This window comes from Equus przewalskii, chromosome 6 (assembly GCF_037783145.1).
Source record: "Equus przewalskii isolate Varuska chromosome 6, EquPr2, whole genome shotgun sequence".
NCBI lineage: Eukaryota > Metazoa > Chordata > Mammalia > Perissodactyla > Equidae > Equus > Equus przewalskii.
The window spans coordinates 83,068,028-83,093,439 of record NC_091836.1 but is presented as its reverse complement, the minus strand read 5'-3'; the positions used below and the strand labels follow the sequence as shown (position 1 = coordinate 83,093,439).

Here is a 25,412-nt window from a genome sequence, read left to right as displayed (position 1 = left end):
AGAAAGTGGTCACTTTCTGTATCACTTGGTCACTTAAGGGTTTTTAACCAGTGACTGCTTATAAAGTTTCAAAGTACTTTTTAGAAAGAAGGTATTTTCATTGAAACAGATTTCTTTGTACAAGGCTTTATTAGGTGTTCTGGGAATAAATGTGGAGCTTTTCTTTCCTAAAAATTATTCAGTATCTAGTGGAGGAAGATTAAGAGTGACAAAAACAAATGCCGACACAGTAGAGTTAAGGCAGAGTGTGAGAAGCATGCAGAGAGTTGCCAGGGCCAGCAGAAGCGATGGTATATATTCCTCCTGGGAAACCTGAGGGAGCTTCCTAATTAGAAGTGGCGGTTTAGCTGGGGCTTGATGGATTGGTGAGATTTGAGATGGGGAGGAGAGAAGAGTGAGGTGGTGGAAAGCTGGGAAAAAGCCTGGGCAGAGGCACAGAGCTGGCAGAATGCACGGTGTATTCTGGAATTGGAACCTAAATCTCAAAGGATTTTAAAAGCACTGGGACGAAAGAATGATGAGGTGGACTGGGCTTGGTGGGGGAGGGCTTTGAATAGGATGGCCCTTCTGTGTATAATGGGAAACTGCAAGGAGCCTGAACGAGGAGCGCCTGGATCTAACCCAGCAGTAGAATGAATGACAGAGGGGTGTGGTTTAGGGAAGACTGGTCAGGTACCAAATGGCACCCGTCCTTTTTTCATTTGTTCTGCTGCTTTTGTCTAAAGCCCTCTGATCTCACCCCCAGGTTTCTGCAGTGGCCTCTGAAGTAGTCTTTTTATTTCCATTTTGCCCGCACAAAGCTGTTCTCTCAGCGCAGCCAAAGGGATCTATTTTAGACCATCAATTAAATGTTACACTGCTGCTTAAAATCTGTCACCATCTCAGAGCCTTTGGACAGATTCCAGAGTCCTTACCACACTGTACAAGGAAAGCCCCTCGCGGGGTCTGTCATCCGCCTGCTTCTCACTCACACTCGCGCTGATTTGCTTTTTTACACCCTAGAACGTGCCGAGGATTTTCCAAACTAGTTGCTTCACTCTTCTCTTCCAATTAGCCATTTCCTCCTTTGCTCTTGGCTTAGACACCACCTCCTCAGAGAGCCCTCTTAGACCACCTGTCCTGATGCCACAGTGCCCTGTGTTTACTTAATGACACTTAACCATCTGTGAGTATTTTGTCTGACCTGTACCTGGGTATCATCAGCTCTGTGAGGGCAAAACTATGTCTGTTGTGTGGACTGCTTTACCCGTATAGCCTGTCATGTGCAGGAAAACCATCTGAGAAATGAAGCAGCGGCCCAGGCAACCCTGTTGTGCTGGAATTGCCTCATGATGGTGGCGATTACATACAGGGTTAGTCCAGGAGGCATTTGGGAACGGGGACTGGAGCTCAAAAGAAGAGGCTGGGGCTAAAAGTGCAGATTTGGAATTTTCTCTCTTTTGAGCTAATGATTGCAGAGGTGGGAGTGGAGTGAAGTAGAAAGAGAGTGTTTGAGAGAAGGTCCAAGAGCAAGACTTTGGGGGTAGAAGATTGAAACGCAGCAAAAAGCCAAGAGAAGCTGGCAGAAACGGGAGCGAACCGGGAGACTCTTGTCAGGGAAGCCGAGGGAGTGGTGAAAAGCCTGCAGTGCTGAGCCAGGACGGGGCAGTAGCGGGCAGCAGCGGTTGCTTAGAGGTTATGGATGACTTTGAGAGGTTGTTTCTGTCATCTGCTTGGGGGAACCAGATTACAGTAGGTTGTGGTGTGACTGGAGGGCAAGGAAGTGGAGGAAGTAAGTGTAGGTTGCTATTCTGAGAAATTCTGTGACAAAATCAGAGGGTCATGGGGCAGTTACCTTGCTTGACAGGGTAGGATGTTAGAGGAGTACGAAAAAGAGCCAGCGCAGGGCACTTAATCCCAGATATGTAGGTTTGCAAGTCTAGAAGTAGATACTACGTATAGATACTTAAGCATTTGAGAGATTTCAAAACCTATGGTTTGCAGGCTGGCTTCCCTTTCGGACTGGGGAGTGGGGATGGCATGGTACAGTGATTCTCAGACCATCTGAGGTGAAGGGCGAGTTTATAAAAAATTTTAATCTCCACTAGGTGGAATGATATTTTTGCTAAATGTAATTTTAAAAATGAACTACTAGAAAAATAATCCTACTCTTGGATATTGTGGCACTGTCAAACTACTCTAAAAGTTTCTGAAGGCTTGCTCTCAATTTCCCTATCTCGTCGTAGGATGGTAATGAACGGTTGTAGATGTTCTCAGGCCGCAGGTCTCTCTGAGGAGCACTAATGTAGTGAGTGAGGGAGCGGAAGTTCGGGTGTTTTTCACAAGTGGTCCTCTGACTTCCCAGATGGGCTAGTAAATTCCAGCCTAAGATCACCCAGTAGGAGTTGCATGCCAACACCAGAAAAAAATCGAGACTATTTTCACAACTCCAGGTGTTGTAAAGAAGTCAGTAGTCTTGAATAAGATGTTTGCCCTTTTCCCTTCTGCTAATACTTAAAATTATTTGAAGTAAAGGAAAACTGAACACCTAACAGTTAATGAGTTAATGAGAACTATTAAAACAGGAGAATTATTACCCATCAGTTTTAAAGCCAGGAAGTAGTTAAGAACGTATTCAGAGTTTTATGCAGAATTTAGAGCAATATGAGAAATGTTAATGAATGCTATCTTAGGTTACAACATCATGAATGTTAAGTGAAAAGTCTGAAATTGCATTTTGCTGTAATGATAGCTGGGCAAAAGTACTGCGTGTGTATTTTGTCAGGACATTTTCAGTTCTAAGTGACAGAAATGCGGCTCAAACCAGCTTCACCACAAAGTGGGCATTTACTGGTTTATGAAGAAGTGAGGGACTGGTGGGGTAGAACTGGCCTTTGGTGACTCTCACATCAGGTTCCCATCGGGACCGGCTCTCAAGATGAGAACTGGCTAAATTGTGGGGGTGGGGCAGAGAAATCCCTCAGTGTAAGAATGCTTGTGTCAAAGCCTGAGGCCAGAAAAGGGAAAAGAACGGCCCCCAGCTCTCATGGTGGCTCAGGCACAGTAGTGGTTGAACCCAGGTTCCCATCTTGGCAATTAACCACCAGACGACTCTTCCTCTCTGCCCTGCAGAGTGTCTGCACCCTTCGAACCGACAGGGTTTGTAAGGCAGGGACGCCATTATTTAAATGTGACATTTTAGTACAGATCTTTTGCTCACAGGTTTCAAAGGATTTAAATTGAAGAATTATCTTCATGCTCATTAGCATATAGTTTGTTCCAGCACCTCACTTATTTTCAAAAGGGACTAACTTATTTTCATTCATTCTCCCTATTGGCAATATGAAGAACAAAATGAATCATTCTATTATCAAGATTAATAGCACCAAATAACCAAATAGTGGAATGTCTGTGTCTTCCTTGATTCTGTGTTGTAATTGGGGATTAAACATTTATATTTAGTCTTATTTGGACAATAGTATTCATTTCTTTAGAATATAAATATTTAATTCTGTGGAAAAAGGACCGAGCATACAGTCCTGGTACATTTTAATATTTAACTCCTTTAAACTATTGCTTGACACTTGTGGCTGTTTGTTAGGTCATAGGAATAATTTGACATGGAGAATTTTTGTGTATTGACGTTTTAGCCACGGACTTGACCTGGACTAAGTTCTGGAGAATTCCAGTCATGTGAAAATGTGTACTATGCCCTGACTTCCTGGAAGGAACATACAGACTTTGACTATGCCTAAAACATGTTTAATACACAAAGTTCAAACTAAAAACAGCACAAAATATTTTAAAATTTTTAAAATTCTGGGTCTGAAGGAGCCCAGGCTTTATTCTCAGTTGCTACAACAGATTTCTTTCAAATAATGCATTGGCAAGGTGACAGGTGAGTGACCCGATGTTTGGTTGGGGAATCTACCTCTGAACTTACTGTCCTCTGAAAATGTGGATGTAAACTGGATTATAAATGGTTTGGCATTGATAAAAATATATACAACAATTATAGTTGTTCTTTATATGGCAATTTTTACTGGGCATCTCATGATCTGTTTACCATCTCAAGTGGAAGTCCAAACAAATTTCATTTTTGTAGTAAAAAGTCTTTATTTCCAAAATGATTGGTTAGCCAGAAAAACTATAAACCACCTAACACAAGACTTTGGTAAGAAAGAGATTTGACGCTTCTTATAAATTCCCTCTTGCAAATAAACAAAAAAATAACACGGATGTGACAAGAAACACGTTACCCATTCTCAGCCATTAACCAGTTACCTGGTTTGAAGCCTCCAAAATTAGGATTAAAAATGTACCCAAAAGGGATCAGATACGAACATGAGATACTAGGGTGGCTTGTCCTTAGAGTGACTTAGGAAACACCGTCTTCCTGACCTTCGATGCGCATGGGTTGAGAGTAAGCACGCCTCTAGGCAGCTAGACAATGCTGCAGAAGTGGGCAGATTCTGTATCCAGACTTTTTTTGTCCAAGGAGAAAATTCAGCCTCTTGTTTCTATTCTGCTCCTTTGTTGGGGGAGAAAGCAGTTCACTTAAGGATTAAGAAAACAATGTAGGAAAACTGACACCTCCGGAAAGCTCAGGGATGTGGTAGTAATGGCCCCTCTAGAGTGAGGGAGCAAACCGTTATCTCTTGCCGAATGTTTGAGGCGGATAAAACTGTAAAAAGACCCAACCTCTGAACGCTGAATTAGTTTAAAAACACAAAAGACAGACCCAATGAGTTTTTTATTGAACAGTCTCTCTTGTGTAAAGAAAATAATACAGATTCAAGATTCTAGCATATATATGTTGTGTTTGGAAGTATCCTGATGTGTTTAATGCAAATTCTTAAAATAGTGTATTCAAAGCATTGTATGCATCTCATCCATGACGCGTATTTGGATTAAGCATAATAAAGAAAGCCTGCAACAGAAACAAAATAATTTTAACAGTCAATGAATGAGTAAAACTGCTGATGGACTGAACTTGGTAAAATGTCCTTTTACACTAATTCTTGGTAGTCAGTCTCCCCGAATTTGGTGTGCTGAGTGGTCGGAAGGAGACAGAACGCCCTGCCCTTCCCCACGGTTGTGTCGGAGGACCGGAGCCCTGGGTGGGGGGCTGACGTGCGTTCCACTTCCCACCAGAGCTTCTTGCCCAGCTTGATTCTCTAAGATTCCTTTCTCTCTACATTTCAGTTCTTCTTGGTCTCTGAAGCACTTTTTCTCTCTATAAAATTTTATGACTAAAAAAACCTTTTAAAGTACAGAGAGAGTATTTTTGTTGAAGGAATGGCTTGGTGGGCCGCAGACAGACTTAGCAAAATGTTTGAATGACTAAAAAAATTTTTTTCGTGTTAGAAACTGGTTTGAAAACTTAAAAGTCTAGATGTGTGGCCGAAGATTTTAAAAGCTCAGGTTCGGGACTGCTGGAGAGGCCAGCTTTGCTGCCTTGGCCTCAGTTCTAGTGAGATCTGGTATCAGAAGGTTCGTAAGGCTGGCTTGCTAGGAGAATTATGGCACACACACACACAAAAACCGAAACAAGGGAAAAATATTTTCTGGACTTTGTACCTTTTGCCTTGGGTGTAATAATTGGTTACCTTACGTCCAAATAAAGCAGCCATCATCTCTTTCCTGTGGGGCACCAAGAACCAACATTAAGGGTGAGATAAATGTATTCAGAAATTCTCAGGGAAGGAAGAAAAGCCACTCAACATCAAGGCTCCTCTTCACCTCTCCCAGCTGCTTTCCCCAGGAACTACTGATGACAGGAGACTCACAAGGGGCCTAAAGTCCCACCGAATGAAAAGAGAAGGGCAAACAGTAGTTTCCTGCAGGAGCGAGTAGAAGGCCTAAGACGAGAACGAGGGGAATCTGCCTCCAGCGGCCCGGGAGTGTTTCGTCCCTGCCACACCCGGGGACCGCGACAGAGTAATTTCCACACACAGTTGCCTCTCCATGTGGAGGAGGCCAGGGCCTCTGTCCTGCTGCCCAGGTGGATGCCCCAGAGGGACGTGTTTCCGTTTAGTACAGGGTGGCTGACACTACCCCCTTCTGTGCTAGAGGAGGGCTGGCTGAGGATGGGGGAGCCCCACGCAGCCTGTGCCCACCAAGAAGTGTACAGAAAGGATGTCTCTGGCATCCACAAGACTACGGGGTGGACCACACTGCAGAAATGAAAACTAGTGTACACGATTTAAATTGCATTAAACAAATAAGCAAACAATCCAGCCATTGGTGACTCTGTGGGACCCAGAGTGCAGCCTGGAAGACTTGTGCCCTTGCTAACACGGGTGAACGTTGCATGCTCTGATCTCCTTCTTGTCTTTGCAGCTGGTGAACTGGGAGCTTTTGAACCTCTTCTTGACAGTCATGTAGCGTTCCTGAATCCCGCCTCCACACAGTTTAGTGCATTCCGACCAGGCCGTCCACGGGCGCATCCTACAGCCTGAAAGCATGAGAAGGCCTGGTTAGGCCAGAGAAAGGGGATGGAACAGGGATGCTGAACCCTAGTAAACAACTGTCACATTTAGTTGTCTGGGCTTCTCTGCTCTTGTTTGTAGTGATTTGTTAAAATTAAATGGTTAGAGTCCTTATTAGGGACTGCTAGCACATATGTGATAGACTGCAAAAAAGGGCCATAATACTTTGCAGCTCTTCCCATCAAGGGGCAGAGTCTGTTTCTCCACCTCTTGAATCTGGGCTTGGCTGTATGACGTGCTTTGGTCAATGGGACATGAGCAAACATGGCTTGACAAAGCTGCTGGGAACCCTTCCACCACCACGTAAGCAATCCTGACTAGACTGCTGGAGAGGCGATGTGGAGGGAGGCCCCAGCCATCCCATCTGAGGCCCCAGAGATGCAGGCGGGGCCGGTCTGGATCTTCCCGTGCCCGCTGAGCCACCAGCTGACAGTAGCCACATGAATGAGCCTAAGCTAGACTGCAGAATTGTCAGCTGAGCCAGCCCAGGTCACTGAGCTCCAGAATCATGTTAACAAAAGATTGTTTTGGGATGGCTTGTTAATGCAGCAACTGCTCAAGGAGCAATTAACCACCTTCTCTTACGCTTTGCTCCCCCAAACACTTAGCCTCCAAATACTAAGGAATCTCAAGTATATGTTATTTTTCCTATGTAGATAAACACGCCTTTCGTGAAGAAAACTTCCCTGACCCCAAGAGATTAGATTAGATCTTTTTTAAAAAAAAATGCTTCCGTAGCGCTCTATAAATTAGTCCTTTGTAGAACCAATCACATTTATGATTATCCAGTCAACAGTAACGCTGAGTTCCATGGGTTGGTGCCTGCCTGGCACATAGTTGGGCATAATGAATGGTTGTTGACTGGCCAACTGACTGCCAGGTGCAACACACAACATTTGGATATGGGAACAGCTCCGTAATGGAAAGATAGTGAACTGTCAGGTAGCTCCTCATATCTGCAGTTCTCTCATCATCCTAGGTAGAGCTGGAATGTCTTAAAGAAGAGGAAAGCAGAAGGGGTCATTTGAGCTGCACTTTTCAAATAGAAACTCAACGCACCCCTTAGCCTTAGCTTTTACATGGCACCCTCCTCACCCACTGCAGGGAATCCAAAGACCTCCGATGGGCCTGCGCCCAAGACTGAAGCATGGATCTTCCCCACTCATCGTGTCATCAGTTTGCTGATGATACTGCACTCTTGGCTTGGGCCAGCTTATTCAGCAGTGAAGCCCTGGGAAGGAGTTTTCTTTTAAGTCCTGGAAACCCCTCAAGTTATGCTGGAGGAGGACACACAGTCTCTCTCCTGGGCTACAAACGAAATGTAACTGGCCTCTGTGCCTCTGTTTTTGCCACCTCCCAACCACTCAACAGAGGTCTGTTCAAGTCACTCTCTGGCTTAAAACTTTCACCTGAAGAATCAAGTCTCAAATCCTCAGCAAACACTAGATCTTTTATGGTCTGGTCCCTACCTCTCTATCTTGGTTCCCTGCCTCTCCCTTGGTACCATGTGCTCTATCTGCATCCCATTTATTGCCTGAACATGTCTTGCTCTTGGGTTTCTCTGTGCCTTTGCAATTACTATTCCTGCTACCTGGGATGCCTTTCTCTAACTGGCGAACTCCTATAAGTTCTTCAAGACCCATTCTAATTTCCCCTGCTTTGACATCTGCCTGAATCCAGCCTCGCACTTGGGAGCCGTACCTGGGAACTGCTCCCCCTCCGACTCTTCCCTCAGCTGCTCACTCCTCCGGCTCTCTCGGGCCTCCCTCCAGCGCAGCTTCTGGAGGGATGGGTTTCGGAGGCACTTCCGGATGCGGCACTTTTTTCGCTGCACAGTCTCCGGGCAGGGTGCGCCTCCAAACTGAGGCTCCATTTGGATCATCCGGGTTCGAATTATGTGGCCTTTCCCACATGACTTGTTACATTCTGACCACTGGGACCACTCGGTGAGCTCACAGTCAATGGCTGGCAAGACACAGACGGGCGTGAGTGTATCTCATGTCTGACACAAGCTATGGTCACTTACACTCCCCTTTGAACATCTCAGCACAAGGTCATGAGGAATGCAACGCAGGTGCTGTTATCCCATTTTACAGAAGAAGAAACTGAGGCTCCAAGAGGCAGACTGAAATTCATCGGGCCCACGTGGTTGGTAAGCAGTAGATGCAAGATTGGTGCCCAGGTCATAACCCACATCCTATGGCCTCTCTCTGACTCAAGGGCTTTGGGGGGACTTTGAAAATGTGTTCAGAGCCTCTTGCCCTGCTCTGTCGGGTTCTAGATTGTCAAATCAGCCTCAAGTGGCATAGACCAGCCTCCCACAGTCCTGAGGACTTAGATTTTCTCAGGGAAGGCACAGCTCGCTGGGGCCGTTTTTCAGAGCTGAACCCCGTAGACCAATACCAAGGACACTGTGGCTTTTGCAGTAAGACCTAGGCAGCTTCTCTTGTTCTCGACATCATCCTGGGTCCTATCATGGCAGTCTGTGCAAAAAACACAGGAGCCAGAAATGGGAAATTCAGTAGAGAAGGGGCTGGAAGCATGAGATGTCTTATGGTTTATCATGGTACGAGATCCAGCAAATTCTCACAAATGTCGAAGGGAAATAACCCATCATTCTGATTCTCAGGATGTGTCTGTCCTAGGGAGGCAATGTGTCCAGACTCTGTCCTGGCTTTGCAGAGCGAGGGCCGGCTAGATCTAGGAATACTCATTTTGTTCGATAGTTTCAGGCCTTTTCTCCCTGTGGGAGCACAGGCAGCTTTCTTATCTGCAAAATGGGCATAATGGTATTTTTCTCATTAGGCTGTGGGGATTAAATGAGACAATACTCCCACCCAGTTCCTGGCCCACAGTAAGTCTCCATAAATGCTCACTGTCTTCTCCCTTCATTCAGTGGACCCTGTGGATATAGAGTTTAAGTTGGTAATAGCATCTCAGTCAGAAGGTTCTGGAGCCTCAACTCTGGTGAGCTGAGTTGAACTCAGGGTCACTCTTACTTATTAAAAGTCCAGGCTTTATTTAGTTTAGGCTTTATTTAGTCTGGGTCATCTCCACACATGAGTTAGTCTAGCTAAAACAGCTCAGGAACTGTAATAGGTAACATCAGATTGAGGCCTAGACTTGCCAGGTCCAGTGCTTGGCACTTTGTACCGATTATGTGGTTTTGTCCTCAGAGCAACGTAGGAAGTGTTTCCTGCTGTTTACAGATGAGGAACACGGATGCTCAGGAATCTGCTGAAGGTTATGCAGCCTGTAAGGGACAGAGCTGGGATCTGAACCCAGAAGGGCAGCCAGATTAATAACAGGGAGAGGGAGCATGAAACACTAAAAGTGCATTTCAGAGGCAGCCAGAAAACAGATCATAGCAAGTGTGTCCACCACCTGAACGAGAAGCTCTCTTGGAAGACTAGCCAGAAAAACTGGCGTGCCCTCCTTGGAGATTAGTCCCCTATAATATACACAGCTGATCACAGAGGCTGTGGAGGAGATGCGGGTGGGCAGCGAGCTTTTGAGAACTTGGCTGGTTTTCCCGCTGGCTGCTTTTCTTATCAGGGCTGCAAGGGTACAGGAGCCACTGACTTAACGTCCAGCCTCTGGTCATGGGTATATGGTCACAGAGAGGGAAAAAAGAATTAAAAAGCTTCGAAAAACCATGGGTTAGACAAGGCCCTAACTGGGGGTGGGGGTAGGGGAGAGAAAGAATTAAGAAATAAGTTTATTGACCTTGTGCTAAATGTTTTCATCTAAGCCTCCCGGTTAGACTTCACAGCAACTTGCAGTTTATGTGTTTTGTAGACGGTAGTGGGATCCCCATTACTAATGAGGAGATTGACTACGAGTTTAAGTAACTTTGCTGACACAGAGGTCCAAACACACACTCTTTCTCCCCAGCAAGGAGCTGTACTCTAAGACTTAGCAGTATGGTCACCACACGGGGCTGGTTAACGGAGCAGGGAGGTGGGGGGCTTCCCGGAGCTCCAGGACTTACGGCATTCGGGCAGCATGCACTTCTCCACCTGCTCCAGCTCCTCATTGCAGTCCCCGAGTTCGGCCAGAGACTTGAGCATCCGCTGGCGAGTCCGCATGCCCTTCCCACAGGTCACGCTGCAGTCGCTCCACTCGGACCACGGGGACAGCAAGCATGGGATGGTGTCTAGGTCAAGAGCCAGGTTTGCCACTGAGAACAGGCTTCCTTGGCTTTCTTTGCTCTCCTTGTGCCCCCTACCCCGTCTCCCGCTCTGGCCCCTGGAGTAAAGTGAAACTGACTGACAGGTTCAGATAAGAGTGAACCCCATGGAGCGAGAAGTGTCTTAGCAGACTACTGCTCTTCTCACTCCCGCATCTCTCCTGGCTCAGCTGGTGGTCATGACATGACGTCAGATGTGGCTCAGAAATATGAATACACAAGTTCCCACTTGAAACACCACTGAGGGTCTGAGTAGGGTCTTACTAGAGACAGAAACATCCCATATGCCCCAAAAGCCGTGCACTAAAAGATAGGCTCAATGCTGCATTTTTGGACACTTTGGTGCTGAAATCCCTACAATGTGTATGTACCTGTGTGCATGTGTGCGTTTGTGTAGTGATGTGTGGGCCTAGGTGCATTTGTGCATAAAGCACGTGTTGTAGTGCTTTATGGGGCTAGGGAAGTCCAACACAGGACAAGACTGAGGGGCCCCATGATGCCCTGAGGAATGCACATCCTGCCTACATGTATTACTCCCTCTCCTAAAAAAAAACAAGATACTCTGGGATCCTATAACACAGCTGCAAGTGAATTCTATCCAGAGGCCAGCAGTTTGCCACCTCAGCATTGCTCAGAATGTCCCTCAAAGGAGGCCACTCTCTCTGGGTCCAGTTCATGTCCACACACCTGTGTCCCTCATCTTGCTCCCAGCAGCACCCTGCAAGCACGGTGGACCATATTTACTCCTTCCACCTGCCCAACCTCCTACCTTGATGGTGGTAGTAGTAGGAGGTGCTGTGGTTCTCCATACCGTCCTTGTCCCCTCCCCCACGCCCACCCCCATGCCCACTCACGGCACTCGGGCATCATGCACTTCTCCGCCTGGGACGTCTCGGCCTTGCACATGGAGCCGTCCGCTGGGCTCATCTTGACCATGCGGTGCCGCTTCTTCATGCCCATCCCGCAGGTGGCGCTGCACTCGTCCCACTCGCCCCACTCAGTCATCAGGCAGCTGCTGGGAGCTGGGGAGTCCCGCGGCGTTGGAGTCGTGGCTGCGGCGCGGCCTCGGGAGTCCCGCCCCCCGCTCCCCGCCCCCCAGCCGCCCGGCGCCCCACTCACAGCACTCCTCGTTGACAGTGCACTTTTCCGTCTCCTCGGTGGGCAGCGTGCACACGGAGCCGTCCTCCGGGAACTGCTTCACGTACCTCTCCCGGGACCGCATGCCCATGCCGCAGGAGATGCTGCAGGGCGACCAGGTGATCCACTCCGACATGGTGCAGGTGGAGCCGTCTGCAACACAAGGGCAGAAACCAAGAAGGAAGCAGCTGGCATTTAAGAGGAATTAGGCAGTTGAGGGTGGAAGGGCACATAAAAGGGGTAAATCTTTACACCAGGAATCTCTCTATGAGGAAATGCCTTTTCCCAGGTTCATGGGGGCACTCAGGAAGGATCACTCCTTATCCCATGAAGTTTGAAAGATGCTTGGATGGCTAGAAGGATGTTTTATATATATATGTGGTATAAGATACAATTCCATCTACATATAATTTAAGTCATAATCCATTTGTATGGTCTAAGAGGTATCACACATTTAGGACCATTAAATAAAATTAAAAATTCACTTCCTCAGTCACTAACCACCTTTTACGTGCTCATTAGCCACATGTGGCCAGTGGCTACCATACTGGACCGTGCAGATAGAGAACACGTCCGTCATCACAGAAAGTTCTGTTGGACACCACTGGAAAGAAATTATATATATTCTGAGATACAATGTAAGCTCTCTTGCTCAGAGGAACCTGAGACTTTAGTTATTGTCTAAAGCTGCCAGTTGCCAGTCTAGAAAAATAGAGAATTTTGTTCCTGAGGGTAGAGTGTGACTGGCCTTGGAACGTAGGGAGCTGAAGTCACAGGGCTGATTTGTAGCCAGAGCAGATTATGCTAAGTGGCCACAGACATCTCAATGCCTAGTTGAGGTTGGTGACAGAAGAGAAAACCCCAGCTGCTAATGGGGAGCCAAGGGTGGGAAGGGAGTGGAGAGGGAGTGTCTGTGTGTGCCAGGAGAGGGGGAGGTAGAGGAAGAATGAGGGAGGCATAGAACCCGCCTTCTGAGTTGATATCTTGGGCTATATAAGACTTTGCTTCCATCAGTGGGTCATGATCATGTAGGAGACACTCAGCAGTTGGTGGAAAAGATAATTGAACCTCTCACCATGGCTTGGTGGTCCTGTTTCCAAGGTGGTGAGAAGGGGTGCTGCTCCTGGTGGAAACACTGGTGTGTGTGTGTGTGCGCGTGTGTGTATGTGTGTGTTTGCCTGCTTAGTTCTAAAAAAAGAAGATAGAAATGAAGTCATCTATCCACCCACCCATCCATCCATTTACTCATGTCAATAAGGATTTACTGAACGCTTAGTGGTATGCTCTGAGGTTTAGAAGATGTGTAAGATATGGATCTTGTTCTCTTCCAGAGAGTGAGATAGGCACATAAACTAACAATAATTCCAGGTATTGAAAATATGACAACAGAAGTAAGCCTAGGGAATTGGGGAACATAGAGGAGAGAAAAACACGTTCCTTCTTGGAGTTCTGGGGAACATTTCACACAAGAGGGCACATCTGAGCGCACCTTTGTTGGGTAAAGGATATTTGCATTTCAGGTGGAGGGAACAGGTCATACAAATGCCCCTGTATAGAGTGTATATGTGTGCGGTAGTGGGAGATGAAGCCAGAAAGAAGGACTGAAGGCAGAGTGTGAGGCCAGCCTGCACATGTCCGCAGGCTGTCATTTGCACATGTGTGATGCCTACACATTGTTATTTAACCTTAGGACAGTGTAGCTAGACAGCGCTGGTGGTGCAGTAAATCACAGCTGGAACCCACACGTTTGACCTGGGGAAGTTCTGACACATGCTATGACATGGATGAACCTTGAGGACATTGTGCTAAGTGAAAATAAGCCAGTTGAAAAACGACAAATACTGTATGATTTCACTTATATGAGGTACCTAGAATAGTCAAATTCATAGAGACAGAAAGTAGAGTGGTGGTTGTCAGGGGCTGGGGAGGGGGAATGGGGAGTTTGTGTTTAATGGGGACAGAGGTTCAGTTTTGCGAGATGAAAAGAGTTCTGGAGATGGGCAGTGGTGATGGTTGCACAACAATGTGGATGTAATTAATACCGCTGAACTGGACACAGAAATGGTCAAGATGGTAAATTTGATATCACGTACTACCAAAAACAAAGGAGAAAAAAGCAGGCACAGCCCAACATGTTTCAGAACTGTTATTACCACCCAGGAGCCACGTGAACTGATGTGAGGAAGAACTGTTCCCAGCGGAGGGGACATTAAAGACCTCAGCTTCCACCGCAGGCCTCAGGTAGACAGCTCCCCAACCCCAGCCAAAGAAAGACAGCTAGGCTCCAGCGTTGCCAGGCCTGTCACAACTTCCTCCCTGCCTGTTTGTAGGAATGGCCCGTCCATGGCAGGCTTTACTCCCCTCTGAAGTGTCTTTTCATGGACACAAACAGTTAACAATTAACCACCATGGGAGTGTGGCCAGGAGAGGTATTTAAGACTGGCCCCCAGGAAGAGCCAGAAAGTGAATGACCTGCAGTGGGGTAAGCTTTCTTCAATTATCCTCAGCTTGGAAGTGGTTTTCTTCCTGCCATAAACCAGCCCAGCCTATACATCCTGTCCCATTGCCTCATTGCACCTCTGAGAGAGTCAAGATCAGAGTACAGAGAATAGATTTGTCCAGGCAGAGACAGCAGTCCTAGCCTGGAAAGTAGGCAGCTGACCTTTGCACAGCAATCAGCTGAGCGTCATCTTGAAGCTTAAGCCATCATGACATAGGCAGTACAAGCTCAGAGTTCAAGCCTGACCTTGACAATTGCAGAGAGAGACTGAGAATGCTTGCCATCAGCCCAGAGGTCCTGGCACAGGAAGTGAGTGCTCCAACTCAGGCGGGGGTGGGACGTACACCACGGTCCATAAATGACAGAGAATTAGGGCAAGGGATCTAGATTCAATCTTGGCCCTCCTGTTCACCTGCTTCATAAAAAGACTGGTGTTAAGGCCCAGAAGCAGGCTGCTTGCTATTTGCAATTTGTCATAAGATGTTTGTTGGCTCTTCAGGAATATTTAGTTCCATGGCTGGGGAGGGAGAGGGTGGTCAGCCAGTCTCAAGAATTCTTTTGATGTCGTAAGACACGTTTTGTGTTCAGAGCCCTCAAGACATTGTTGGAGAGGGGAGTCCGCCCCAGGGGGACCCTGCTGACAACTTCAGTCAGGGTCCTGGTGCCCCCACTAGGGACGCTGCCTGACCAGGTATGAGGGGCTGGCATAGCCAGGCCAGGCCTCCCTTCCTGAGCCTCTGCCAGCCCCTCGCTGGCCTCGGTTGTCTCCTCACCTTCGTCACTGCAGCCCGGGCCCATGCAGGGCTGGAAGTCCTGGGTGTCAGGACAGGCGACACTCAGGTCCAGCTGTGCCTTCAGCATGCGCTGCCGCATCCTCTTGCCTTTGTCGCAGGTGGAGGAGCTGCAAGCGGACCACGGGGACCAGTTGGAGTAGATGCAGGTTTCGGGGGTGTCATCTGGAAAGAGCATGTGACACGTTTTCCCTGGGAGCCTGTGGAAGCTGTGTCTGGCCCTCTCCCCAGACAAGCTCATTTGGGGACAAGAAAACCCTGCTTCCTGACTAGCCTCAGTGAGCCCGGGACTCCTGGGATGGAAGCAGGCATTTACTTCCCTTTGAAAATTACGTTTTAGCATTCTATTAATCAATATCTAAATAACGTAATAATAAGGAAGATTCTCTTACTATCCCTTCCCCTCCATGTGTGAACGTCTTGTCATTTCCAGTCCCTCGCCTTGGCAGACTTCGTTCCGCACAGGTGGGGTGTATCATAGGCAGTTTGGGGAAGCACAGGCTTCTTTGTCTTGCTGCTTTGTCTCCCCAGGGATCCCATACGCAGATGTCATGATAAGAATAAGGGCAACCAGTGTTCACTGAGCACTCGTCATGTGCCAGCATCATTCTACGACCCTTCCCTGCTTTATCCCATTTGATCCGTAATGACAACTCTCCACGAGGCAGCTTCTGTTATTATCCCCACTTTACAGGCGAGGAAACCATGGTAGAAAGGCGAGCTTCTTGCCCAAAGTCACAAAATGAGATCCCAGGTTGTCTGGCTCCAGATCCCATGAGAAAACTTGAGCTGAAGCCATGGCTGTGCCACTCCCTCCTGACTGTAGGATCTGGGCCTCACTTTCCTTGCTGGGGGAATGGATGCACCCACACTTGCCTCACAGGCCAGTGTGAGAATCAAAGCAGAGAGTGATGGGAATACTGTGAAGCTATGCAAGTAGCATTTACGTGATCATTTTAAAGGCCCGATACTGTTGAGTACATATTCCAATGTCATACCTTCACCAATCCCCTTATACGTTGTGCCTAGTCTTGGCCTTGTTTTGGGTTATCTCCCAAGCAGAAATCCTCCAAGACGGGATTACCAAGTCAAAGGATATAATATTTTTGTGGCTCTTAAAACATGTTAGCAAATTGCTTTCCCAAAAGATTGTGCCCATTTATGTTGCCACCTGCAACAAAGGAAAACAACGTACCTTCATCTTTCTCTTCTGGAGCCAGGTCTGCTACAATATCATCAACGTTGTCAGGTACAATATTGCATTGTTCCCCCTGCAAAAGGAATTTTACTTGAAGGGCTCACATTAAAGAATGGAATGTGTGGGGGAAAGATGAGGAAGGATATAAAATCTAATGCCCATCCTGTGTACAAATCCCAGGCCACAGCAGAGTTCTGGGCCAATGGTTACAATCTGATTGAAAAAGAAACGACAATAAAGCCATAGCTTCCTACTTCCTGACCTATGACAGACATTAGTAATCGATTATGGAACTCATGATGAAAGCTGTTTGCCTGGATCAAATCATTCAGTGAAGCATCCAACTCTACTTCTGTGTTAATTTTTCTCATTTACATCTTATGAATTAATTTGCATACTAGAAACCCTAGGAAGTCCAGAAATTCCATATTTTGGAATATGTCAGGGATCCTAAGATTCTAGAGCAGAAAGGGGTACAGTCTCCTTGCACTACAGGCTCTGTGCCAGGGTGAGCTCTAACCCAGTACCTTCCGGGCGATTCTCTCGATGACAACTCGGGCTACTTGAGTGATGGACCCGCCCTCTGGATCATAAAAAGGACTCTGAGGATGGTCCAGACTGGTCAGGGGCCGGATTTTCTCCTGGGGAATTGTGGGCTTGTTGGGTGACTGCAGTGGGGGAAAAAACACAGATACAGAGAGTGGGATTGAAAACCACAAAAGCGATTTTGTTGTTAAATGATCAGAACACAAACCATGATAGGAATTTAACAGCAAGGATAACTGTGATATATTCACGGAATTCTATTCATGCCATGTGTTGTGCGTGGAAATCTGCAGATCCATCCTTTCAAATTCTCCCATATACACGGTAGGATTATGCCCTGATGAAGAAGGCCAGTTTCAGAGAGGTCGGCCCAGCTAGGCACTGGCTGAGCCAGGCTGTCCTGAATCCAGAGCTCTTGCTACTAGACCAGGCGTTTGTCTGAGAGGGTCACATGACAATAAACATTTTAGGCTGTGTGGGCCATACTATGTGACAACTACTCCACTTAGCTGTTGTAGTTGTGAGAAAGCAGCCCCCGACAACATGGAATCGAATGCATGAGGCTGGTTCTGAAACTTTGTTTGCAAATCAGGTGGGAGGCCCGATTTGGCCCATGAACCATAGTTTACCAACATCTATTCTAGATTGTTCTACACTGGTTTTCTGATGGCTCCACATTTTGATGCAGTGGGTGTGCTGACCATATCTGAGGAATACTGACATTCAGGAGAGAATCCAAACTTGGTCTGGCTGTCCAGAACCCTTCAGAATCTGGCCCAGAGAAATGTACGTTGACTTCCTGCTGTTCCCCATTCTGTCTCTCTGCCTCCGGGTCTGTTGCCAGCTGTTCCCTAGCTTACCTGGGGACTGCTGTGGCAGATCCCCCCTCCGTGCTTTCTTGGCCAGCTGCACAGACACTCCCCAGGGCCCAGGTCATACAGCATGTGAGTATGTGATGGGACCACGCTGGCCTCCCCTCCCAGATGGTGAGCTCATCTAGGACACAGCCTGGGCCGGACTCATCTCTGTGTCCAGTACCCCAGAACAGGGCTGGACAGGGAGGCGGTGCTCAGGAAGGTTTACCACTCACCACCCCAGGCACACGCCTACCTCATAGGTCACCCCACTGTCGGTGCCGGCGTCCCAGGGAATCAGGTCTTGCACCACCTTCTGGACCCAGCCACATTCCTTGGTGCACAGATCCTCTGCCGACAGGCCCACGTTCCAGTCAGGACTGGGGCCCATCATGGTCAGGAAGGACATTAAGTGACGCGTCCTGTCCACGGAAAATTCAGCCGAGGGTGCTGCTCTCCTGGAAACCAAATACAGAGACCATTACGTTAGGGACTCCCGGGGTGCACGTTCTGAGGGACATCTGGCCAGACCATGATGAAAGGACGAGAGGCACAGAAAGAAGGGAGAGTCTCAGTCCCCCTCTGAACTCTGCCTTCGGCTACTACTGGTTTACAGCCTTCTCTGTCCTGAGCCCATCCATTGGTCCCTGTGGAGAGAACCATAAGCTGCCTCTATCCAGTTTTAATGTGTCCGCAGCACTTACTATGATTTTGTATTTGCTAGCTTCTTTATTTGTTCAGCTGTTTATTGACTGTCATCTCTCACTGGAGTGTAAGCTTGGGGAAAGCAGGGTCTGCCCTCTTCATGGCTTTATTTTCAGTGCCTATAGCAGTGCCTGGCACAGAGGAGATGCTCAGTAAATGTTTCTGAATAAATGAATGAACAAATACTTTGTGCTGTGTGTGCGCCCAGCTGTGCTGGACGCGAGATGAACTTTATAAATGAAAACTGCTTAACAGCACCCCAAGCCTTTTCGTATACATTCTCATAATGGACTTAGGGGAAGGATTATTGGCTCCAATTTGTGAGTGAGGAAACTGAGGCTCAGAAGGGTTATGTAACTTGTCCAGAGTCACAAAGAGAAGTAGTGGAATGGAGATAACTCAAGTCCATACTATTTCAAGGTCAGTGTTCTTTTCATCAGCAGTTTCTAAATCCTCTGCCCTCCGCCTTTCTTACTCTACTGAGATCTACAGTGTGCCGTCAGAGGGGGCATCTCCCCCAGCAAGCTGCCTCCATTGCCCTCCAGAGGCCGCTCACAGCAGGGTTCTGTCCTGGCACCATAACCGATTCCCTGGCCACTGCCTCCAGTTGTCGAGCAGGGACCAGCTGTAGAGCCCAAGACGTTTGCCTGACAACCCCTGAGCTCTGAGGGGCAGTCCTTCAAGCTCTGTCTCCTCGTGTTGCTAGGAGGTCTTAGGCGTGGACAGGGCTATATGAGATCAGTGGAGGTGGCCCCACCACAAGGCTTGGTTAGAGAGTCATATCACTCAGTGCACACTTGGTGGCAGACCCACGTCATTTTATTTTCACCTCATGACAATCCTGTGGCATTAGAATTATTATCTCATTTTGTAGAAAAGAAAGGAAAGCCCCTAGAGGTTAATGAACTTAGAGACGCAGCTAGCAGACGGCTGAGGTTTGAAAGCAGCTCCGCCTGACTCTACACCAGGCTGCTAATCGTGGGGAATCCTTGGCGGGGACCAGCTTGTCTGTTCAACCCAGCTGGCAGCTGGTCCACCTCAGCTGTTTGGGAGTCCCTCTGCCCCTCTGTTGCGATCACCTGCTTCTGGCTGTCCTCACCTGCACCCAGGAAGTGAAGACTCCAGACCTCGTTGGGCCCTGTGGAACTGGACCCGTTGGGCTCTGGCAGGCCAGATGGGATCAAACAATGAGCAGAGAGTGAGAGAAGCCGGGGTGTACATCCTGGCACCACCTCTTATGGCTGTGTATCCTTGGACAAATGACCAAACCTTTCTGTGCCTCAGCGAGCAGATCTATAAAATGGGGTTCCTCATATGTCTCCTCTGAAGGATTATTATGAGTGTTTAATGAGAGAACTTGCATACAGTAATTAGCCCAGTGCCTGGCACTGAGCTATTACTGCTATTGAGAGAAGAAGCAGTGTAAGGTCATATGGATATCAGAAAAGAGAGAGGAGTGGAGGGAGGCCTCCCTGAGCAGACTTCACAGTTTAGCTTGATGCCAGTCTAGGCTCTGGCACAGGGGTGGGGGGAGAGCCTGGCCGGAGCCCTAGCTTTGTCTCCCTCTCCAGCCTCCCCTGTCCCACCCCATCCCCCACTGCCCAGAGGCTCCCCGTGCCCAGGCCAGGCCAGCCTAGCTGCAGGCCCACATGCCCTTGCATCTGCTGCAAAAGCTCTTCTTCAGGGGTTGGCAAGGTGTGGTCCTTGTGTGCCCTGGGAACTTGTTAGAAATGCAAATTACCGGGCCCCTCTCCAGATCTACTTACTCAGAGACTCTGGGGGTAGGACCAGCATTTTCTTTTAATAATCCCTCTAGGTGATCCTAATGCACAAGTCTGAGAATCATGGGTCTGCTCATCTTTCAGCCTCAGGTCATGAGTCACCTCATCCAGGAGCCTTTCTGATCCCTCAGATGGAGGCCAGTGCCCTTGGTCTGTGGGTCTCTGGAGCTGCGCTCTATGATTGTCATCGCTTTCTCATTGTTTGGTCTTCCCCACAAGACGGGGAGCTCCTTGAGGGCAGAAACCCTAAGTTTCACAGCTGCATCTCGGTTCCTAGGGGTCCAGTGGGCCAGCTGAACAAGTGGATAAGTGGACGTGTGATGACCTGAGCTCCACTCCTCCCTAGCTCTAGATCTCGGGCAAATAAGTCACTCACAACCTTCCAGCTTCAGTTTCTTCGTCTGACCTTGCTTCCCTGTGGTGGTGCTGTGAGGCTCAAGTGAAATGCTTTATTAGGAAGCCCTTAAAAACTGCTCGAGTCCCACACTTACCCAGTCTGCTCTTTGCTTAGGCACAAATCAGGGGATTTCGTTTCCTTTGCCCATGCATGCTTTCCTGGCATGTAGGTCAGTGGTTTTAGCAGCTTCTTTAAAGACCCGGCTGCCACGAGAACTGCAGTCTGAGAGCTGCGGCCTTGCGCACCCAGGGACTCACGGGACATGGTCCACGGACTCACAGGACACGGTCCGGAGCCTGCCTTGCAGTAAAAGCCGGCCAGAGAGCACTGGCATCTGGGCAGAGCTGCTTTACGCCCCAGCCCCCCTTGGCTCTCGGCCCCTTCGGGGTCCAGCACTGACTTGGAGGCAGGCTCCTCTTTCGTTGCCATAGAGACTAATGCTCCACCTATTACCTTCCCATCTCCCTGGACATGTGACTTTGGGTCAGGTTAGTTGTTCATAGCCTGTACCCAACGGTGACACTATTCACCATGACAACCGATGGGGTCAAAAACAGCTCTACTTAGGAGTCCAGAGCTGGAGAAACCAAACCGCTCCCGCCCAACACGCCATCCTGATATTGTGCCCAGCAGACGCATGTAACCACCTGAGAGCCTCGTGTGTCTTACAAGGCCTTATGCAAATCATTCTCTGCCATTGCATTTTGGCCAAATCTGTCACCTGAGTGAGGTATCTTCCAGACCTTGGTACGTATTTCAAGGGGTAGGATAAGGGCCTGGGAGCGATTTTCTAGCATCTTCAGTTATGCCCTGCTCTTTTCTCTTACCCTTGACAGGAAAATTCGTCCCACTACCCAGCCTACGGAACACAGCCTCGGGAAGCATTTCCTGACCTCTCCTCATACTGCCTAGGACCCTGGTGTACCTTCCCAGAGCAGGCAGAACTCATCCTGTGCTTGGAGTTTCTTGTTTAATTTCTGTCTTCCCCATTAAATTCCAACAGAGAAGAGGCCATTTTTGTCTTGTTTACTGCTGCATCCCAGTGCCTGGCTTAGAACTCGACATGCAGTGGATTCTCCTCAAATATTTGTTGAAATAAATGAATTAATCTAGGAAATGAATATGGAGCTCTTGGACTTCCTTTGACCTTCAAATTTAATTTAAAAAGCACCTCAAAGTACTTATTACTTCTATAGTAAAAATGCTACTTAAAATAACAAAATGGATTGAATATATGTGAGTCTTCTTTAGGAAATGCTAGGTATGGCTGGAGTTCTTTAATTTGTTTAAACTGTAATAAAAATTCTTATTTATGCTTTCTTATATGCCATGTCTTCCCATATATGATATTTTGTTAACTCGATTTCATTTTTCTATCTGGATTTAAATTTTTATCAGTTTTCTAGCAAAGAGAGTTCATTTTGGCCATACTATGTAACAGATTATATTATGAAGCATGATAATTAAAATGGTGTAATATTTAGGATAAGATAGAAATATAAATCAGTGGCACGGATTGGAGATCCCAGAAACTTTAGATAAGGACAAAATAGCCTTCTCAAATTAGAGGGAAAGGAAAGATTATGCAATAAGTGGCGTTGGGTTAACTTAATTGCAACTAAAAAGGTATAGGATTCACATCTTATGTCATGCACCAAAAAACCCCCAAAAACGAAAACAAAAAAACACTTCCAGAGTTAAATAGAAAACCACCAGATCATAGGAAAAAAGCCAAGTTTTCAGATCTGTTAGAGAAATGTTAATTTTCTTAGCTTTGAAACAAAAAAAGCAATTACAAAGGTGACTGACTGAATCATACATCAACTAAAAACACCCGTATAATGAAACAACAGTGTTGAATTAGAGAGAAAAATGACAGATTGACGAAAACACCTCCATCTAACGTGACTGACGAATGTCAGTATCTATGGTATATACAGAGCTAATCCAACTGTAAGAAAAATACCACAATCCCAATAGATAAAAGCTATGAACACAGTTCACACCAGAAAAATGAAAAATGAAAACCAAATAAAGACAAGAGAGATGTTCCCCTTTTTACATTCTGAGAGCAGGTGCTGTGTTGGAAGGACAGAGATACTGGGAAAGACAGCTGGAGTTGGACCTCGGTGCAGCCACTTATTAGCTGCGTGACAGGGGCTTTTATGCTACCTTGCTTTGAAGTTATCACATCTGCAAAATGGGAGCAGCATCATACCTACCGCAAGGCTTTTTGTGAGGAAATTGCCTATCATTGTGACCGACGCATCACAGGACTTGGTAAATGTTGATTTGCTTCTCATTCAACCTTTCTAAGCAAAACTTCCAAAAAACACCACAGAAGAAAAGAGGTAATAAAGGATTTTTATGGTCCTTCTAGAGACGTATTATCCCCTTCTAAGTTACAAAACCACAGCAGTGAGACTCAGGTCACTGGTGACTCAGGTCACAGCTGCTGAGTTCTGTCCCTCAGCATGTATTGCAAATATTATTTGATGCAGAGCTTTCGAAGTTGCAGAAACTTAAGGCTGCCACTAGAGGGCGCTAGAGCTACGCACTAGGCTGAAGACCCGTTTGCGGGGCCGAAGGTGTGAGCGAGGTTTCCAGGCTTAGAAATTAACCTGGAGGCACCGAGAGCTCCAGGTCCCTCTGGGTTGGATTTACCGCTTGGCCCTTTAGTCCAAGGCCAGTCTTTCTTTATAATCCTGAGGACATCGATGGAACTGGGCAAGTGCTACAGGAGGCAGGGAGGGCCCTGAAACTTCCAGCTCCGATTTGAGAGAAAGATGCCTGTAGCCTCCTGGGGAACCATGGCTTTGTGTGATTATGGGGCACAGACCCCCTCCCCCCCCAGAGGCAGGATTTCTGGAGAGGGAGACTGTGTCCCCATTCCACCCGCCCCTCATCTGTCTCGAAAACAGAGACCATTGTCTAATCAAATGTTAATTAAACAGAGTGGCTGGGAATAATTAAGGGGACTACAGTCCTTCTACAGGATTCATTAAAAGAAAGGGAATAAAAATTATTTTTAAAAGTTTCAGTAATTCCTAGCATTCAGACTAAACTGGAGGAACTGGGTGGTGGAAATTCAGAACTGATTTGCAGGAAACCTGGGCATTTTCTACTTGGACTCCAGAGGACCCAGGGAAGGAGGTGGGAATCTGCCTTTCCTCTACCTGCACCCTCCCGGCTGTGGCAGCCGCATTTGATTTATTGGGCTAAACAAGTCAGCAGCTGATTTGTTCATTCACGGCTGTCCTTGGAGAAGTGGTCCTGGGGGATAAAGATGAAGATCATTGAAAAACAAGTCAGTTTCCACGGGCAGGACCTCACAAAGTAGGTCACCCTGGCTTTCCACTGGCCTGAGGGAGGCTGGAATCCCATTAACCTCAATCGAGTAGGCTCAGGGAGGAGGGGCAGGGCTGTTTCTGCAAAACAAAACTTGGCTGCATGGAGGCTTCCTAATTTGACTTCCTGATGAGAGTTGGAAGAGGAAAGGGGAGCCTGGGTATGGGCGAATCAAAGGAAAATTCCTTTCCCTTAACAGGCGGTTAGCGCTGAGTGGAGAGGGCTTGCGTGTTCGGGAGGTCTGAGCGCCGTCAGTTAATTCTATTCACCGGGGTCTGAGGAAGTCTGAGGAATGGGTGAAGGGTGGGAATGGGTTCCAAAATATTTTTGATTTCAATTTTTCAGAAAATCTCTTCCATCTAAAAAAAAAAAAGCTCCACTGACTCTTTCAGCCCCTTGAAGCTACTGTCTCTCTTCTTCCACGGCAAACTTCACAGAGGAGTTGTCTGTGCTCCCAGACGCCATCACCTCACTTTCTGTTCTCATTTCCCCCGTTTCCAGGCTGGTTACCCCTCCCCCATTACTGAGCAGAAGGGATCCTCAGTAAGGTCAATGATGATCTTCACGTTGATAAATCCAGCGGCGTTTTGCAGCTCTAATCTTACTTGACCTCTCGGCGGGACTAGATGCAGCTCACTACTCTCCCTCTTGAACGCTTTCTTCCCTAGGTGTCCCTACATCTCTTCTGTTTCCTTTGCAGGCAAGTCCTCCTCAGCATTAAATGTTGGAGCTCCTTGGGCTCAGTTAAGCCCTTGACTTAACTCTCAGGCTCTCTCTCGTCCATGACCTCGTCATTTACTGTCTCCTGTTCCTTGATGGCTCTTAGTGCAGAATCCTCCTCCTGAGTTTCAGAGCTTTATAGTTAACTGTGTGCTGAACACCTCCAACTGGACATCCTGAAGGCAGCTCCAACGTAACACATCCAGAACTGAACTCCTGATGTTTCTCATTGAGCTTCATCTAAGGTGCCCAGTCTTAGGAGTGGCTCCACCAACTCATTGGTTACACCAGCCAGACACCTGGGAGGCATCTTGGTCCCTCTGCCTCCCTCACCCTCTTTATTCAACTTCTCACCACAGCCTGTCGGTTTTCACGCCTACGTATCTCTCAGATCTCTGCACCTCTCTCCATCTCCACCACCGCCATCCTAGTCAAAGTCACTATTACATCTCTCCTGGAGCTTTGCAACAGCCTTCTCACTGCTCACGGGTCTCGCCTCATCTACTCTTAGCTCGTTCATATTGGAGCTGGAGTGTTGTTATTGTTTTTTTTTTTCTGATGCAAATCTGATCATGTTGTCACCCTGCTAAAAACTCTTCAATGATTTCCCATTACTCTTAATGTAAAAATCAAAATCCTTAATGTTGCATGGCTTGGCCCCACACCAAGCTCTCCTATGATTTCTGGATCTAGTTATACTGAAACCTTTTAGTACTTCAAGTATGTGCTGCTCCCTCCTCAGGGCACAGCTGATGCACCTGATAGTCTCTCTAGAC

At 47.5% G+C, this 25,412-nt stretch overlaps 1 protein-coding gene across 1 annotated transcript in view; it reads right to left on the bottom strand.

Annotated features, from left to right (window-relative positions):
• Positions 1–4,075: 4,075 nt before the first annotated feature.
• Positions 4,076–25,412, bottom strand: part of SPON1 (spondin 1) — a 245,183-nt gene continuing 223,846 nt past the window's right edge. The window contains exons 8-16 of the mRNA XM_070626401.1: positions 17,942–18,143; positions 16,813–16,953; positions 16,283–16,358; positions 15,070–15,252; positions 11,779–11,949; positions 11,514–11,681; positions 10,462–10,626; positions 8,172–8,435; positions 4,076–6,436 (exon numbers count right to left, since the gene is read on the bottom strand). Of these exons, the coding sequence (XP_070482502.1) occupies positions 6,273–6,436; positions 8,172–8,435; positions 10,462–10,626; positions 11,514–11,681; positions 11,779–11,949; positions 15,070–15,252; positions 16,283–16,358; positions 16,813–16,953; positions 17,942–18,143 (1,534 nt within the window). The 3' untranslated portion in view covers positions 4,076–6,272. The remainder of the gene's footprint in view (positions 6,437–8,171; positions 8,436–10,461; positions 10,627–11,513; positions 11,682–11,778; positions 11,950–15,069; positions 15,253–16,282; positions 16,359–16,812; positions 16,954–17,941; positions 18,144–25,412) is intronic.